The sequence below is a fragment of the Pogoniulus pusillus genome, chromosome Z, assembly GCF_015220805.1.
Source record: "Pogoniulus pusillus isolate bPogPus1 chromosome Z, bPogPus1.pri, whole genome shotgun sequence".
Classification (NCBI taxonomy): domain Eukaryota; kingdom Metazoa; phylum Chordata; class Aves; order Piciformes; family Lybiidae; genus Pogoniulus; species Pogoniulus pusillus.
In genome coordinates, this window is record NC_087309.1 from 97,574,193 (window position 1) to 97,591,637 (window position 17,445).

Sequence of the window (17,445 nt, forward strand, 5' to 3'; positions counted from 1 at the left end):
TACTTAGAGCTGTCCCCGCCCATGGCAGGGAGGTTGCAGTAGATGGTCTCTAAGGTCCCTGCACCCTAACCCAAAGGTCCTGTTGGCTGCTGCTTGTGTGCATCCTTGTTCCCGCACAGTGGTCTGACAGGGACACAGGTTCAGCTGCTTCTGCATTGTCTGAACTACTCCTGGAAGTCCAACAAGACCAAATGCAGCATCCTGCACCTGGGTCAGGGCAATCCCAAGCACAAAAGAAGGCTGGGTGAGGAGGTACATAGAGCAGACTTGAGGAGAAGGGCTCAGGACTGAGGACAGCTCAACAGCAGCCAGCAACGGTTGTTGGCAGCCCAGAAGGGAGCTGTGTGCTGGGCTGCACCCAAAGCAGTGAGAGCAGCAGGACAGGGAGAGGATTCTGCTCTACTCTACTCTGCTGAGACCTCATCTGAAGCACTGTGCCCAGTTCTGGTGACCACAGCATAACAGGAACACAGAGGTGCTGGAGCAGGTTCAGAGCAGGGCCAAGAAGGCTCCAGGCAGACCTTAGAGCAGCTTTTGTATACCTGAAGGGGGCTACAAGAAAGCTGGGGAAGGACTTTTGACAGGGGCTTGTGGCCTGGCGAGGGCGGAGAGACTGAATTTAGATAGTGGAGATTTCGACTGGAGATGAGGAAGAAATGCTTTACAGTGGGGGTGGTCAGAAACTGGAACAGGTTGCCCAAGCAGGCTGTGGATTGCCCATCGTTGGAGGTGTCTGTGGCCAGCTTGGATGAGACCTTGAGCGCTCTGGTCTAGTGGATGTGTCTCTGCACATGGGGGTTGGAACTTTCAAGGTCCCTTCCAACCCAACCGACCCCACGGCTCCACGAATCCGTTCAGCAAGAGGTTATGGAGCATGAGCACTTGTGGTGAGTGTCTGGGACAGAGGAGAGCTGCCCAGGCCCTCCGTGCTTAGGCGCGCAGGGGCCCGGGCAGCTGCGCTGATGTCACAAGCACACCTCGCAGCGCTCTGCGGTGATGCCACAGCCCTGCCGCCTCAGGAGCAGGACCTGACGCCTCGGCGATCGCAGCGCTCTCCCGGTGCGCAGAGCACTCTCCCGCGCCTGCTCTTGCCAGAAGATCCTCTCGGGTAGCTGCCCAGGCAGTCGCTGCGTGGTGCTGCAGAGATGGCAGTGCGGTTCCTTGCTGGCATTGCCTTCCTCTTGGAGTGGGCCACTGCCGCCGGTTCTTTCCTGGACAAGCCCTGGCTGATGGCAGGGCTGTTGGCAAGTGAGTAGAGGCTGTTAGTAGAGAGAGCAGCGAATGTGCCTGCTGTGTGTCTGTGCTCTCGCAGCCTTCCTCAGTGGCCCAGCCGGCTCTTAAACAAGATCACCGCCGAGACACCTCTGGTTTGCTGGAGCTCCTGGCTACAGCAGTGCCAGGGCTAAGGGGCACTGTGGGGAAGCTTTCACGGGGAAACACTGCCAGCAGCTCGAGAGACAGGAGAGTGACAAAGCTGCTTTAGGAGCTCCTGTGCAGAGCGGGAAGCATTTTCTTGAGCAAGTTTCTACTTCTTTGACTTGCTGGCACAGCAGGGCAGAAACTAAACAGCAGAACTGTGCCAAAAGAACAACCTGGTAGAGCATTGTCCTGTTGCCATGAGTGCCAGTGCTGCTGGAGGGCTGCTGCGAAAGAAAGACGCCAGCCCTTTGGGTGTGCTTGCTCTGTGGGGCTGCCCACAGCAGAGGCTGCCGACGCCTCTGATGCCTGTTCCCTTGCTCCCTGCAGATCAGATCAGCCGTGGATTCAGGGCAGCCCATCCCTCGGTGAGTGAGGAAGTCTCCTTTGCTGCTTCTAGAGGGGTGGAGGAGCGTGGAGCGTGCCGTGAGGTGCGCTTGGAATGTCTGTCCTGCCATTCCCTGCTCTGGCCAGAGCAGCAGCCCCTTTCTGCACTTGCCTTTCACAGCTGGGTGCTGCACCTGACTCTCAGCCCAGCTACAAGCTTCTGTGTGTAGGCAGCTCTCTGACAGTGCGCTCCAGTCCAGGTGGGCAAGGGCAGAGCTGGTAACCAGCTGCTACAGGTGGGGAAGGCACAAAGCCAGAGCAGGTAACCAGCTGCCAGGGGTGGCTGTCTGTGATGTGCTGCAAAGTGAGACCGACTGAAGGCTGGGGTGATTTAGTTGTCTTTAGCCACACTGAAAAACACCAAATGGATTCACACGACAGGGTGGTGACAGCCACTCATGCTCCTGTCTGTCCACAGGACTCGGGGCCAGGAGCAGAGAATGCTGGAGTTGCTGCTGGCTCCGACGAAGAGGAGAAGGGCTTTGGAGAGAGGCCATACAGCTCTCACCAACATCAATCTCTCAGGCTGCACAAACCCGAAAGTGTAAAATCAGTAAGTGCCAGCCTTGGTCAGCACTGGATTTGGTGTCTTTCAGGGGCATGCTTCTGATCAGACAGCCCTTGGCTGAAGACTCCCAAGGCTACAGTCCTGCCATGACCTGAGCCAACTGCACCTTAGAGCTGAGGCTTGCAGGACTTTAGCCATGCCTAGACTGGTTTCTGATGGCTAAGCAGACTGAAGTGGTGTGTAGTGATTGCAGCTCCCAAGTGGTGACTGTCACCTGTGCTCCTGTCTGTCCACAGGAGACACCACCAGGATCAGGATGCCTGCTAGATGGATTGGCCTCTGCTGACGAGGATGACGATGGAGCAGGTGGCTATGACTATGAGGACTATGGCAGAGAGGAGCCTGCCAATGACACACCTGAAAGAGTCAAGGATGTCGAGGCTGAGGATGGCGAAAACTGGGATGATGACTATGAGCCCCTGCCTGTTGTGGTCCCACCATCTGAAGAGAGAAAATCAGTAAGTCCCAGCTCTGGTCAGCACCGTGTTTGGTGTCATGCGCAGTGAGAGGTTTCTGATCAGGCAGCTCCTGGATGAAGTCTCTCAGGGCTAATGTCCTGCCATGACCTAGTGCTTCACCAAAGCCACTGACAGCAGCACAATCTGTTGGCTATGTCCCGTAGCCATGAGTCCTCTCGGAGTCCTGGGACAGGGAGTGTGAATTCATCACAGTCCCAGGAAAAAGGTGGCTGTGTGTCTTTGAGTGTTGCTGGTGAGAAAGGGAACAGCTTTGCCCAAAGCATCCCTGCAGCCTATCAGTGCAGAGAGTCGCAGTCCCACACAGGTGGCCATTGTGCCCCTGCCATTGTGCAGCCTGCCACTGTGCCTCTGCAGTCTGGGACAGGGACAGCAAACCCACACAGCTCTAGAGCCCTGCATGCGGCAGACTGGATCTTGCTGAGGGTCTGCCCTCCAAGTGCCATTCTGGTGCAAGACTGCAAGCCTCCTTTCTGACCCTAAACCATTTCTCGTCACAGGTGTGGGCATCCTACAGCGAGAGGTGCAGGCAGCAGCAGCCAGATGAGGCCTCCCTGGACAAGCTTGGTATGTGTCCTGTACTCCTGTCTGAGACAGCACTGCACTTTGCGCATGCCTCAGGACGACCCCCGCCCAATGTTCATCCTCAGCTGAGTGCCAGCAGTCACTCACAGCTTCCTACACAAGCTGAGAGCGTCCTTGGAGGCAGCCAGAGCATTCTGGGGCTTGCTGCTGCCTCTGAGGGCAGCTGTGCCTGGGCTGGGTGTGCCTGAGCTTCCTTCTGCAGCCAAGGCAAAAGCAGAGATAGTTTCTGCTTGAGTACAAGGCTGTGAGCTGCTCTGCTGCATCTTCAAGGAAGCCTCTCGAATTTTCTGTCTTCCAGGGAGCATTGTGAGCACGGGAGAGCCTGAGAGTAAATATGCTGAAGCCGAAAAGCTTGGCCAAGGGTAAGTCCAACCACAGACATCTTCGAGGCACCTGTAAATGCCAGAGGACACTTGGAGCCACTGCAGGCAGCAGAGCTCTCGTGTCTGGGCTACCTTTTGCTCACAGGCACTAACCCCCTTCTCCTTTCTTTGCTGCTCTTGTGCTTCCAGGAGCTATGGAGCTGTTTATCGTGCTGTTGAGATGGCCACAGAACGAGAGGTGAGTGCCAGGAGTGCCAGCAGCTTCTGCAGCTCTTCATTGCCTTCCCCAGGACTGCAAACTGGGGATGAGGCTTTCAGGTCACCCTCATCCCTTTCCTCTGGAAGTAGCACCAGAAGGCAAAATCCATCCTCTGCTCTCTTCAGCTGCTCAGTGAAAGCTCTGTCGGAGCAAGGGGGTTTCTTTGCTGCAGTAACTCCACATGCCTTGTGTCCTGTGAGTAGCACCCGAGGCAGCAGAGAAAGGGGAGATTGTCATGCATGAGGCTGAGCTCCTGAGTCCCGGAAGGAGAGAGCTGGGCACAGCTTGCCTATGGCCCCACGCAAACACTCACAGTGACTCCATGCTGGTTTTGTGCAGCAGCCTGCTGAAGCTCATGGGTTTCAATGTCACTGCAGGTGGCCATCAAGCACATCCGTGTGGCTCCAGAGGACGAGGAGTATGTGGTGAATGAAATCCTCGTGATGCGGGACCATAAGAGCCCAAACATTGTCAGCTACCTGGACAGGTGAGTGCCTCTGTTCTTACCAGCTGAGGGAGCCTCTGCAGAGTGCCAGCCAGAGGTACTCCCTGGCAGAGAAGTGACCTCTCGAACACTGCTCTACTCTGCCACTGTTTTCCTTTCAGCTATCTGGTGGGTGCTGAGCTATGGCTGGTCCTGGAATATCTGGCTGGAGGCTCCCTGGGGGATGTGGTTAAGGCAACCCAGATGAATGAAGAACAAACAGCAGTGGTTTGCAGGGAGGTAAGAGATGCCACCTGTGGTTCCAGACATTGGGATAGGGTGGTCCTTCTGCACAGGTGGGTAGAAGAGGAGAGATGGCATCTTCAGAGGCAATAGGGCTTTTCTGTTTTGGCCAGCCAGAGTTTGCCATAGGGAAGGAGGCAGCACAGCCAGTGCAGCAGCAGCCACTCTGCCTGTGCTTTCGGGGGATACTCTGCACCAAAGGACAGAGTGGGCCTTCCTGTGGAAGGTCATTCCTTTGCTAGCACTACAGCAGCAAGCTATGCCTCTGGAGAGCACAAGACTCTGACATTGCTCACAGTCCCTCTAGAAGTGAAATCTCCTAGCGCCCTTTGCTAGCTCCTGGGATGAACTCAGGCCATGGATTTTTTACCCTCCTGTTTCTGTCTTATCCCTCAGTGTCTGCAAGGTCTGGATTGCCTTCATTCCAACAACATCATCCACAGGGATATCAAAGGCTGTAACATCCTGCTTGGGATGGACGGGTCTGTGAAACTGGGTAAGAAACCTTGGTCAGGGGTTACCTTCCCAGCATGTGGTGTGGGACTGCTTCTGACCGACTGCCAGGTAGCCAGAAGTGATGGCTGTGGCAGTGCCTGGAGCACTGCTGCCAGCTGAGAGTGCAATTCCAGCATGCAGAGGAGGACAGGAAAGGAAACAAGCGTGGAGAGTGGCTGTGGCTTGGGCAGCTCCTGCCACAGCGAGGGAGTGACAAGAGTTCAGGTGTAGCAAGGCCACTGCATGGAGCTGGAGGCCTTTGTAAAGAGATGGGTTCAGCAGGGCTTTGGCTGCTGTGCTGATAACCACTGCATGGCCACTTCTGCAGGCAGACCCAAGCGGATGGCCCTAGCAAGCCTGGGTGCAGAGGGTGTCTCTTTGGCTTGCTGTCCCCATTCCTCCTGGCTTTAACAAGGCTTGGTCTTCTTCTCAGCTGATTTTGGCGTCTGCGCTCTGCTCACCCCTGAGCAGAGCAAGAGGACCAGCTACGCTGGAACTCCACACTGGATGGCTCCAGAGATCCTGAAGGAAGAGCCCTATGGTGCCAAGGTGGACATCTGGTCCCTTGGCATCACGGCAGTGGAGATGGCCGAAGGAGAGCCTCCCTTTGCCAGCGAAAGTGACAACAGGGTAAGGGGCACAGCAGTAGATACTGTTGTACAACTGGAGCAGCTTTGCTGTGGGGAAGTCAAAGATGCTGGTGCTGGTGACTCCCTGGGTCAGCCAATGCAGTCAGCATCAAGGCAAGATGCTTTTGACACTGGAATAGCTGTGGCTGCAGCAGGGTGGAGTATTTGTTGGTCCAAAAACGTCATCTCTATGCCTCTGCCAGGGAAGAAGCTGCCCTTGAGACTGGGCCTGAAAGAACTGACAGGGGTCTGGAGGAACATTTGTGGATCTGAAAGAAGCAGATGAAGTCTTGTGCTTCCTTTTCATCTAGGTGTGTGATCTGCTAGCTGCTGGTGAGACACCAAAGCTGCAGAACCCTGAGGAGCTCTCTGCTGCCCTTCTCAGCTTCCTTCAGTGCTGCCTGGAGGTGGATGTGGACAGGCGCTGGTCTGCCAGGGACCTGCTGCAGGTAAACTGCAAAGCAGCTGCAAGTGCAGGGAAGGGTTTCCTCAGCAGCAACACTTGAAGGCATCTATGGACCCTCAGGTGCAATGATGCCAGGCAGGCCCTGCTCCCATGCAAGCCAGAGCTGAGCACCTCAGCACTTCATCATGTATCTGCCTGCTCTTGTCTTGCTGCTGAAACTCTGCACCTCAGCAGCCTTCGGAGCAGTCCTGGGCCTGGATCCTACAGGGATAAACATGTCCTAGAGCTGTTGAGGTGCCCTGAGCAATGGCTGATGCTCCTCAGCCTTTGTGACAGCTAAAGTAGCCCATGGCTTTAGGGAGCAGGAACCAAGGCAGGGTTTTGAGCTTCCTGGAAGCTACACGGTCCTGGCACAGCAGCAGCATTCCCAGAGGTCTGGCAGGGCCAAAGTCCCAGCCAGCTGAGAACACCTTGAGAAATGGATCGGCAGCACCATGGGCCATGCCCAGCTGTGGTAGCAAGGGACTGGGCAGGGAGACACAGGGGCAGGTGGTGCCCTCAGTTCTCTTTGTGCTTATGGCTGGGAAGCAGGGGAGCACTGCCTGAGCCTGTGAGCCCCTGAGTTTGGACAGAAATGGTTCATTTGTGTTTCTTCTTCTGCACAGCACCCATTTGTGACATCAGCGGGGCCAGTCTCCAGCCTGATCCCGCTGATCACTGCAGCCAAGGAAGCCAGGAACAGCGGCCATTAGTGCCTGAGGCCGGGTCCTGCTGTGACATCTGGGAGCAGGACTCAGGAGAACAACTCGGCACAGCCTTGGCTCTGGTGCTGCAGCACGGAGGGACAGCTCACAGACCCGTCCTCACAGTCTTGGCCTCTCCAACATAAATAGGATTGTTAGTGTTCCCTAGGAATAGATAGGATCATTAGTGTTCTGTAGGAGTAAATAGGATAAGTTGTGTTTTGTAGGAATAGATAGGGTAAGTTGTGTTCTTTAGGAATAAATAGGATTAGTTCTGTTCTGTAGGAGTAAGTAGGACAAGTTGTGTTCTGTAGAAATAAATAGGAGAAGTTGTGTTCTGTAGGAATAGATAGGATAAGTTGTTGGAATAAGTAGGATAATTTGTTGTCTAGGGGAATGAGACTACTCATATGAAAGGGGGATAGATTTATGAAGCATTTCACACATAGGACACAGACAGGACTGTTGCACTTTGGGTTCACCCATGGGTGCTATAACAACCGATTCACCTTCAGGGAAGGAAGAGTTGGTCTGTCAAGCATTACAGGAGTTACACCTGTACAAATCAATGGGCCTGGATGCTGTCCACTTGAGGATACTAATAGATCTGGCTGATGTCCTTGTGAGGCCACATTCCATAATCCAGAAGTCATGGTGATCAGGAGACATCCCTGTACACTGGAATAAGGCTAATGTCACCCTCATCTATAAGAAGGGTTCCAAGGAGGATCCAGGTAATTGTAGATCCACTAACCCCACTTTGATCCGTGGGAAAGTTACAGAATGAATCCTCCTGGAGAGTGTCACAAGTCAGTTGAAGCTCAAAACTGGAAAGAGCAAACAGAAATTCACCAGGGGCAATCTGTGCCTGACAAAACCAACCAGCTTCCACGACTAAGTAGCTTGCTTCATCAATACAGAGAGAGAGGCTGACATTTTCTACCTGGATTTCTCCAAGGCTTTTGACATGGTCCCTCCAACATCCTCCTAGAAAAATTGATATATTATGGCCTAGATAGGTGGTCTGTGTGGTAAGGAACTATCTCACAGACTATACTCAGAGGGTGGTAGTCAATAATTATTTCTCAACCTGGAAGTCATACACAAGTGTAGTGGGCCCGGTGTTGTTTAATATCTTCATACATGATCTGAATGTTGGAATCAAGAACACCCTGATGAAGTTTGCAGACAACACCAAAATGAGTGAGGAAGTTGACACTTCAGAAGAGAGAGCTACCCTCCAAGACAGCCTGGAAAGGCTGAAGGAATGAGCTGGCAAGAAGCTTGTGAAGTTCCATGGGTACAAATATAGAGTCTTGGACCTGCGAATGCATAACCCAGGAGTGCAGCTCAGACTGCGATCCACCTGGATGGAGAGCATCCCTGTGGAAAGGGGCCCTAGGGATCTTGGTGGATAGCAAGTTTAGCATGAGTGAACAGTGTGCTGCAGTGACAGAGAAGGACAACAGAGTGCTGAGTTGCATCAAAAAGGGCATTACCAGCAAAGATAAAGAAGTCATTGGCTCACTCTTCCCAGTGCTTGTCAGGCCCCACCTGCAGCACTGGGAGCAGTTTTGGTCCCTGCTGTGGAAAAAAGATGCAGACAGGCTGCAAAGCATCCAGAGAAGGGCCATGAGAATGCTCAGAGGACTGGAAGAGCTGCTGTCTGAGGAAAGGCTGAGAGATCTGGGTTTGCTCAGCTTTGAGAAGAGAAGGCTTAGGGGAGACCTGACTACCTTGTGCCAATACATGGAGGGTGACTACCAGGACAATGAAGACTCCATTTTTACAAAGACTCACAAGGAGAAGACAAGGAGTAATGAATACAAGTTTCTGCTGGAGAGAATCTTACTGGAATCCAGAAGAAACCTTTTCACCATAAGGCCAATTAGACATTGGAATCATCTCCCAAGAAAAGTAGTGGATTCCACTGCACTGGTCAGTTTTAAGACTGAACTTGACAGGGTACTGGCCCATCTCATTTAAAATACACTGCCTTCTAGAGAGGTTGGAGCATGTGACCCTTTCAACCTGGAGTTCTGTGATTCCGTGATTCTGTGCCTTGTGTTATGTACATTTAAAGGCAAATAACAAAAACTTTTTCTGCCATACACATGGTTCAGTGATTTTCAGTTTTCTCCACTTTCCTTATGTACTGATGACAACTTAACCAGTGATCAGGGTGCATGTACAGTGAATAATGGGGCTCTTTGAATGGAATCTCCCCAGCCTAACTGATGATAGGAAAGGATACAGCACGAACACATTACAGGGGTACCAGAACCCAGTTTTCATTAGTTGATATACAATAAGAATAAATAACTGGCCTATTGTAATTAAAGAAGTGCCAAGGTCAAAGTGTCTGAACGACAGTGCAAAAAATTAATATACATGTACACAGAGCCTGTATGAATTCATCCCTGAACTACCAAGTGCTATTTTCCAAAAAACTGAAAATGCAGACATCCACAGAGAACACAGAGGAAAAAAAATCATCGAACAATCAGCCCTCTGAAGTAGCTGTATCCAATTATTCTACATACAGAATCATCTTCCTTACCACAGCGTAAAAGTCTCAACAGTATTCTCGCAAAGCAGATACGGCTCTCAAATTAACAGATGTGGTGTTTCACAGGCAAATCAGAAAAGCAAATATTTTCTTACTGAAATGCACATTTGAAAATAAATTTTAGCTCTGAATCTTGTAAATGCCTTTCTAAAGGATCAAACAGAGAGAGAAAAAAAAGAAAGGTATTTTTCTATTTGGCAGGAAACAGAGAGATCTTAATTTGTAATTGTAATGTAATTTACAACAATTTCTTCTATTAAATGTTTCTTCTATATATAAAATAGCACAAATTTGGACTTATGAAGAAAGAAAATGTCTGTCTTTCCCTATAAATTTAAAAAAAAAAATAAATCCATAAATTCATTCTCTATTTTTAAACTAATCAGAAGACCACAAGACCATCCCTAGACATTTCAGACCACCACAGACCATGGAAGGTCTCCAGTTCAACCCTCTGCCCAGACCAGGTTGCTCAGGTTTTATAATGTGGAGGTTGGAAACCTTGTAAGCAAGGAGATGGTACCACTTCTCTGGTCATTGAACCAATAATTTGCCCACACCCAAAAACTTTTTCTTATTTTCAGCCTCTCTGGCCCTACTTACCTGACTGCTGGACAGAACCTAGGACGTTCTACCCAGAGCTGTTTCTAGGCCCACCATCATCACTACCAGGACTTTGTCTGCTTAGAGCAGAGCTGCACAGTGCTCCTGCTCCAGGGGCAATGGAGATATTGTCAAATTCTTCCTGCTGCCAGTCACAGTGAATGACAAGCCATGTTCTCACACCTATAGGTCACTTCCTCTCCCTGGAGAGGAGAGTGGCCCAAGAAAGCTGGTTGGTATTTAAGGATTACCTCTCCCAAGCCCAGGAGCAATGAATCTCAACAAAGAGGAAGATGGGCAAGAATTCCAGGAAGCCTGTAGGGATGAAGAGTGAGATCCTGGACATTGTCACCTGCAAAAAAGAAGAGTATAGAGAGTGAAAACAGGATGGGTAAATTGGGATGAATGCAAAGAAGTTGTCCAAGCAGCCACAGATCAGGTTAGGAAAGCTAAGATCCAAGTAGAATTGCATCTGGCCACGGACATCAAGAGTAACAAGATAAAAAATACACGGACATCAGTGACAGAAGAAAAAAAGAGGCAAAATGTAGGTTGTCTGCATAAGGAAACAAGGGACCTGGGCACACAAGATACAGAGGCATTTGGTGGCAACCAACATAGCTTTCACCAATGACAAATCCTGCCTGACAATATTTGTCCCTTTTTTTGATGGAGTTGTGCAAAGCAATCAACACTGTCCCTCATGACATCCTGGTGTCTAAATTGGAAGGACACAGATTTGATGGATAGACCACAGAGTAGATAAGGAATTGGCTGCACTCACACAGTTGTGAACAATGGCTTAGTATCCAAACAGAGACCTGTGATGAATGCAGTTCCTCAAGGATCAGTACGAGGACTGGTGTTAAATATCTTGGGTGGTGACATGGACAGACGGATTGAGTATATCTTCAGCAGGTTTGTGGACAAAACCAAGCTGTGTCCAGTTGACACACATGAGGGAAGGGTTGCCATATGGATGGACCTTGACAGGCTGGAGAGGTGGACCCATGCCAACCTCATGAAGTTCAGCAAGGAAAAGGGCAAGGTCCTGTATCTGTGTCAGAGCAAACCTAATCACAAATGCAGGCTGGGTGACAAGTGGGTTGAGAGAAGCCCTGCAGAAAAAGACTTGGGTATACTGGCTGCTGAGGCACTTGACATGAGGCAGCAGTGTGTGCACTGGCAGCACAAAAAGCCAGCTGTGTCCTGGGCTGCATGACCAACAGATCAAGGAAGGCGATTTTGCCACTGCTCTCTTTTAGTGAGATCCTATGTGGAATACTGCATCCAGCTCTGGAGTCCTGTCATAGGTTGAATTTTAGTCTGCTGCTATTCATACCATCCTGCCTCATGCCAGCTTCAAAATGAAAGTGCTGACCAGAGCAAAGAGCTATGGGTCTTGAAGTTTTTGTAACATGGGAGACTTCTTGTTCTGATTGCCATTTTTGGGTTCCAGGTTATGAGTGTTGGCCTTTCCACTAAGGTAGGAGCAGGATTGTTGAGTTGGCTTCACTGAGGCCACACAGGAGCAGGAAATACACGAACTCACACCAATATGGTGCACAAGTGGTCAATTCCTTTATTGAAGCTAAGTGTGATGCTTATATGGTGGAGTTTGGTACAGGGGAACATACTTCTGATAGGCTTACAAAGCAGAGTATGGGCTGTCCACACACACAGTGGCAAACCTGACCAACTACTCCCCTTAATCCCCCTCTGCACAGCTAGCCACAGCATTTACTTGTTCCCAGGACTGACCAGCCTGCCCTCCTCGCACAGTTCAGAGCTTTGTCAGTTTTTCTATTAGCCTCCCAAGGCCACTTTTCTGCATCTGTACTTCCTTATCAGAACGACCTAAGTCTGTTCAGTTATTCAGCCCTGCTCAAAACCTGACACAGGATAAGGAGGGATAGGGGCATAGATCTGGCTTGAGTTTTTAGCTCACTTGCTTCTGCCTGCTGCTTGCTGCTGCTTTCTGCTGTGCTTTTTCTGCAAAAATGCTGAGATAATTGTGCATTCATATGATGATTATCTGATTTGCTCAGTGAACTCTTATCTCACTCTTTCTGATCTCAACCTGGAGATTGGAATGGGCTGCCCAGGGGGGTGGTGGAGTCACCAACCCCGATGGTGTTTAAGAAGAGGCTGGATGAGGCACTTAGTGCCATGGTCTAGTTGATTGGATAGAGCTGGGTGATAGGTTGGACTGGATGATCTTGGAGGTCTCTTCCAACCTGGTTGAATCTATAATTCTATAATTCTTGTTGCTTCTCCTTCATTTCTGTATTGGAGAGGCAGACAGGTTAACCATTTGGTTTTGCTTTAAACCATTACAATCCCCTGACAAAAGGATCCAGAAGAGGGCCACAAAGATGATCAGGGGGTTGGAGCACTTCTCCCATGAGGACAGGTTAAAGGAGTTGGGTCTGTTTAGCTTGCAGAAGATAAGGCTTAGGGTGACCTTATGCCACCCTTCCAACACCTGATGGGAGGGCAGCCTACAGGAAAGCTGGGGGAGGACTTTTTATAAAGGCATGTGGTGGCAGGACAAGAAATAACAGTTTTAAAACAGAGCAGGGAGGGTTTGAATCTGACATTAGGAAGAAAGTTCTTTACTATGAGGGTGGTGAAACACTGGAACAGATTGTGGATGCAGTTTTTCATAGTTTGCAATACACCAAAAAAACAAAAACCCCAAACAAACAAACAAAAGAACCACCAAGATTAATTACATGTATGTGATCTTCAAGAGGACTTAATTCTCGTAAGTAACGAGTATTTGATTATCTGCCCTATCATCTAGCTTGAGCAACTGCCTTTGCCAGAAGTACAACCTTTAATACATGTGATGTTTGCAATGCCAACAGTCTAGCAGTGTGATGTTTTTCCTAGGAGAGACACACCATGAAGATGGCATTGTCCTGACTCAAGTGCACATTAAATTATTCACCTGGTTATTCTATTTGTTTAAGTAGATGACTGTTCTCATGAGAACAGCAAAAATTCAGATAAATTTCCAGGCCTTCTCTGTGAACTCCTTTATCTGCTGAATATTCCACCACAGCACAAAGAGTCACTCTCTAGTCTCAGTTACTGTGCAGAAAACTCAGAGAGAAAACAGAAGTGGAAAAGAGGTTGAAGGGCAAGTGCCTGGGAGGGGAAAGCTGTTCTTTGCTCTTTTTATTTTTTTTTTTTCTGGGGGGAGAGGGGGTTGGTATGTGTAATTATTACTGTCAAATTATTTGTGAATAAATTATCAATTTAAAAAAATACTAATACATTAACAGAACTGCAATATTTGCAAATGTAGGTGGTATTTATTTTCCACATGCATAAGAGCTAATTTCAGAAGGTCTCAGCTGTAGCTGCTGCTTTTGTGTAACTCCAGACAGAGATTACCTCTTGAAATCTCCCGATTGTCTCACTAAACAGGTTCTATTAAGGAATTGTAAAACAATTTGCATTACCTAATCTTCTGAATCCAGATGAGGCTTTAATCGATTACAACCATTAACTATAGATGCATAATGTAACAAGAAACCTAATGCATTCAATTAAGAGTCAGGTGGGTCACCACATCTTTCCTGTCATAGACAAAAAGTTATAAAAATAGCTAAATAAAGCCATGTACCATGTGAGGCAAGAAGCTTATTGGTCAAGAGAACAAATGCTTTTGTGATGTGGTAGCCTAAGACAAAAAAGGACCCCAGTAAACTCATTCCCAGGATTAAGGCATAGAGAATTTGGCTGTAGTTTAAGCTGCAAATTTACAAGGAAAGAAAGGGGAAATTTATTGCAGGTTCTCCAGCCTCTGAGCAAATATTCAAACACCTTGTGATGCAGTTGCACTGGCAAACTACACAAACTGTTTCCTCTTCATACTCTGTGTATTAGGGATTCAGTTTATCAGAAAGGATCACTCTCAGCCTCTCCCATAGAGGCGGTGTCCATCACCTCCATGGCTCTCCTCAGGACCCACTCCAACACTCTGATGTCCTTCTTATGTGGGACTACAGAACTGGAGGCAGTGCTGCAAGTGAGGTCTTAGCAGAGCAGAGCAGAAGAGCACAATTCCCTTCCTCTCCTGCTGCTCTCTCTGCTTTGGGTGTAGCCCAGCACATAGCTGGGCTGCCAGCAACCACTGCTAGCTCATGGGGAGTTTGTCATCAACAGATATGCCCACAGTCCTTCTCCTCAAGACTACTCTCAAGCCACTCCTCACCTGGCTGGTGTTAGTGCTTGGGCATTGTCCCGACCCTGGTGTAGGCGCCCTGACCCTCAATTGATGGTGTCCCCAGACTTCCCTTTTGGCCTGGTGCCCATGCAGATGTCTTTGTGTGTCTCAGCTGACCTCAGGCACCAGTCTTTTGGCAATTCAATAGAAGCCTTTCTGTTTAGGGACCCAAAAGTGATGGCAGAGCTGGGACTTCTCTGCTGTGAGAGCTGGTGGTGTTCAGCGTGGAGAACAGAAGTCTCCAGAAAGACCTGCCCATGGCCTTGCAGTGCTAAAAGAGGCCCAGAAAAGGACTCACCCATTTAACTTCTGTAACAAAGCCACCACCCATTTCCAAGGCAACAGGAGCAGGACAGTGAGAGATGCCTCCACAGCTCACAAACACCTTTCCCTAGCCCTCCCTTCTCCCCAGGCTCAGCTCCGCTACTTCTTTGCTACACCTTCTCACACTGAGCCATGCAGGAAGATGGGAAATGGGCTCGTGCTCAGTTCACACGTTGCCTCTGCTGCCCCTTCCTCCTCAGCACAAGAACTTCTTACATTCTTCCCCAGGTCCAGCCTGGCCTCCATCCCACAAGGCACAGTCTTCCATGAGGAGCTGCAGCTCTTTACAGATGCCCCAGCATGAGTCCTTCCACAGGGTGCACATGCTCAGAAATAGCCTTGGGTCCCTTTGGTGAGATGTAGTCCTGGCAGCTACAGACTGCTGCAGTGTGGGCATCCCTTGGAGTCCTGGCCTTCCACGCCACACCATGGTCTTCAGCACAGGCTGTGGGTGAGATTCTGCTCCCCTGTTAATCTCTGTGGGCTGCAGGTGGTCAGACTGCTGGCTAGCCATGGAGCTTGGTGTCTTTGGAGCTGTTCCTCTCACATCCCTCTCCTCCAGAACTTTGTCAGTCCCATGGACACTGACATTGAGGGCACCCTCGGCAAGCCTGCTGATGACGGCAAGCTGTGTGGTGCACTAGACTCACTTGAGGACAGAGGTCCCTCCAGAAGGCTTGTGACAGGCTGGGGAAATGGGCCAGTGACAGCTGCACGATGTTCAACAGCTGAAAGTGAGAGGTCTTGCATGTCGGTTAGGCCAACCCCAGGCACAAACATAGGCTGGGCAAGGAGTTACATAGAGCAGCCTTGGCAAAAAGGACTTGGGGATATCAGCTGATGACAACTCAACAGCAGCCAGCAGTGCCCTCATGCAGGCCAGAAGGCAGCTGTGTGCTGAGCTGCATCCAGAGCAGTGAGAGCAGGGAAGGGATTCTGACTCTACTCTGCTCTACTCTGCTGAGACCCCACCTGGTGCCCCCAGCATTTACAGGGACATAAAAGTACTGGATCAGGTCCAGGGGAGGGCCCAGAAGATGATCAGAGGGCTGCAGTACTTTGCCTTTGTGGACAGGCTGAAAGAGCTGAGGCTCTTGAGTGTGGAGAAGAGAAGGCTCCAGGGAGAGCTTAGAGCTGCCTTCCAGTACCTGAATTCAGCTATAAGAAAGCTGGAGAAGGACTTTTGAGGGGGGCTTGTTGTGACAGGACAAGAGTGGATGGACTGAACTTGAAGAGCGAAGATTTAGACTGGAGATCAGGAAGAAATTCTTTACAGCGTGGGTGGTCAGAAGCTGGAACAGGACCCCCAGGGACCTTAGCGCTGCCTTCCAGTATCTGAAAGAAACCTTTGTGAAGGGCAGAGGACGTTTCATAAGGGTGTCTAGAGACAGGGCAGGGGACAATGGTTTTGGGGTGAGGAAGAGTGGGTTTGGACTGGATCTTACAAAGATGTTCTTCAGCACAAGGGACAGGGTTGCCAAGGGATGTTGTGCATGATTCCTCCCTGGAGATGTTCAAGGCCATGCAGGATGAGGCCCTGGGCAGCCAGGTCTACTTAGAGCTGTCCCCGCCCATGGCAGGGAGGTTGCAGTAGATGGTCTCTAAGGTCCCTGCACCCTAACCCAAAGGTCCTGTTGGCTGCTGCTTGTGTGCATCCTTGTTCCCGCACAGTGGTCTGACAGGGACACAGGTTCAGCTGCTTCTGCATTGTCTGAACTACTCCTGGAAGTCCAACAAGACCAAATGCAGCACCCTGCACCTGGGTCAGGGCAATCCCAAGCACAAAAGAAGGCTGGGTGAGGAGGTACATAGAGCAGACTTGAGGAGAAGGGCTCAGGACTGAGGACAGCTCAACAGCAGCCAGCAACGGTTGTTGGCAGCCCAGAAGGGAGCTGTGTGCTGGGCTGCACCCAAAGCAGTGAGAGCAGCAGGACAGGGAGAGGATTCTGCTCTACTCTACTCTGCTGAGACCTCATCTGAAGCACTGTGCCCAGTTCTGGTGACCACAGCATAACAGGAACACAGAGGTGCTGGAGCAGGTTCAGAGCAGGGCCAAGAAGGCTCCAGGCAGACCTTAGAGCAGCTTTTGTATACCTGAAGGGGGCTACAAGAAAGCTAGGGAAGGACTTTTGACAGGGGCTTGTGGCCTGGCGAGGGCAGAGAGACTGAATTTAGATAGTGGAGATTTCGACTGGAGATGAGGAAGAAATGCTTTACAGTGGGGGTGGTCAGAAACTGGAACAGGTTGCCCAAGCAGGCTGTGGATTGCCCATCGTTGGAGGTGTCTGTGGCCAGCTTGGATGAGACCTTGAGCGCTCTGGTCTAGTGGATGTGTCTCTGCACATGGGGGTTGGAACTTTCAAGGTCCCTTCCCAACCCAACCGACCCCACGGCTCCACGAATCTGTTCAGCAAGAGGTTATGGAGCATGAGCACTTGTGGTGAGTGTCTGGGACAGAGGAGAGCTGCCCAGGCCCTCCGTGCTTAGGCGCGCAGGGGCCCGGGCAGCTGCGCTGATGTCACAAGCACACCTCGCAGCGCTCTGCGGTGATGCCACAGCCCTGCCGCCTCAGGAGCAGGACCTGACGCCTCGGCGATCGCAGCGCTCTCCCGGTGCGCAGAGCACTCTCCCGTGCCTGCCCTTGCCAGAAGATCCTCTCGGGTAGCTGCCCAGGCAGTCGCTGCGTGGTGCTGCAGAG

At 50.5% G+C, this 17,445-nt stretch overlaps 1 protein-coding gene across 1 annotated transcript; it reads left to right on the forward strand.

Moving 5' to 3' along the window:
• The first annotated feature begins 1,145 nt into the window (after positions 1–1,145).
• On the forward strand, positions 1,146–7,275 carry LOC135173568 (serine/threonine-protein kinase PAK 3-like). Its single transcript, XM_064140546.1, has 13 exons — positions 1,146–1,248; positions 1,747–1,847; positions 2,222–2,356; positions 2,608–2,829; positions 3,348–3,414; positions 3,731–3,794; positions 3,945–3,993; positions 4,392–4,501; positions 4,621–4,738; positions 5,138–5,237; positions 5,670–5,866; positions 6,177–6,314; positions 6,937–7,275. Exons 1-13 carry the CDS (start codon positions 1,146–1,148, stop codon positions 7,021–7,023), a joined length of 1,491 nt encoding a protein of 496 aa, XP_063996616.1. The 3' UTR covers positions 7,024–7,275.
• The last annotated feature ends 10,170 nt before the right edge of the window (positions 7,276–17,445 follow it).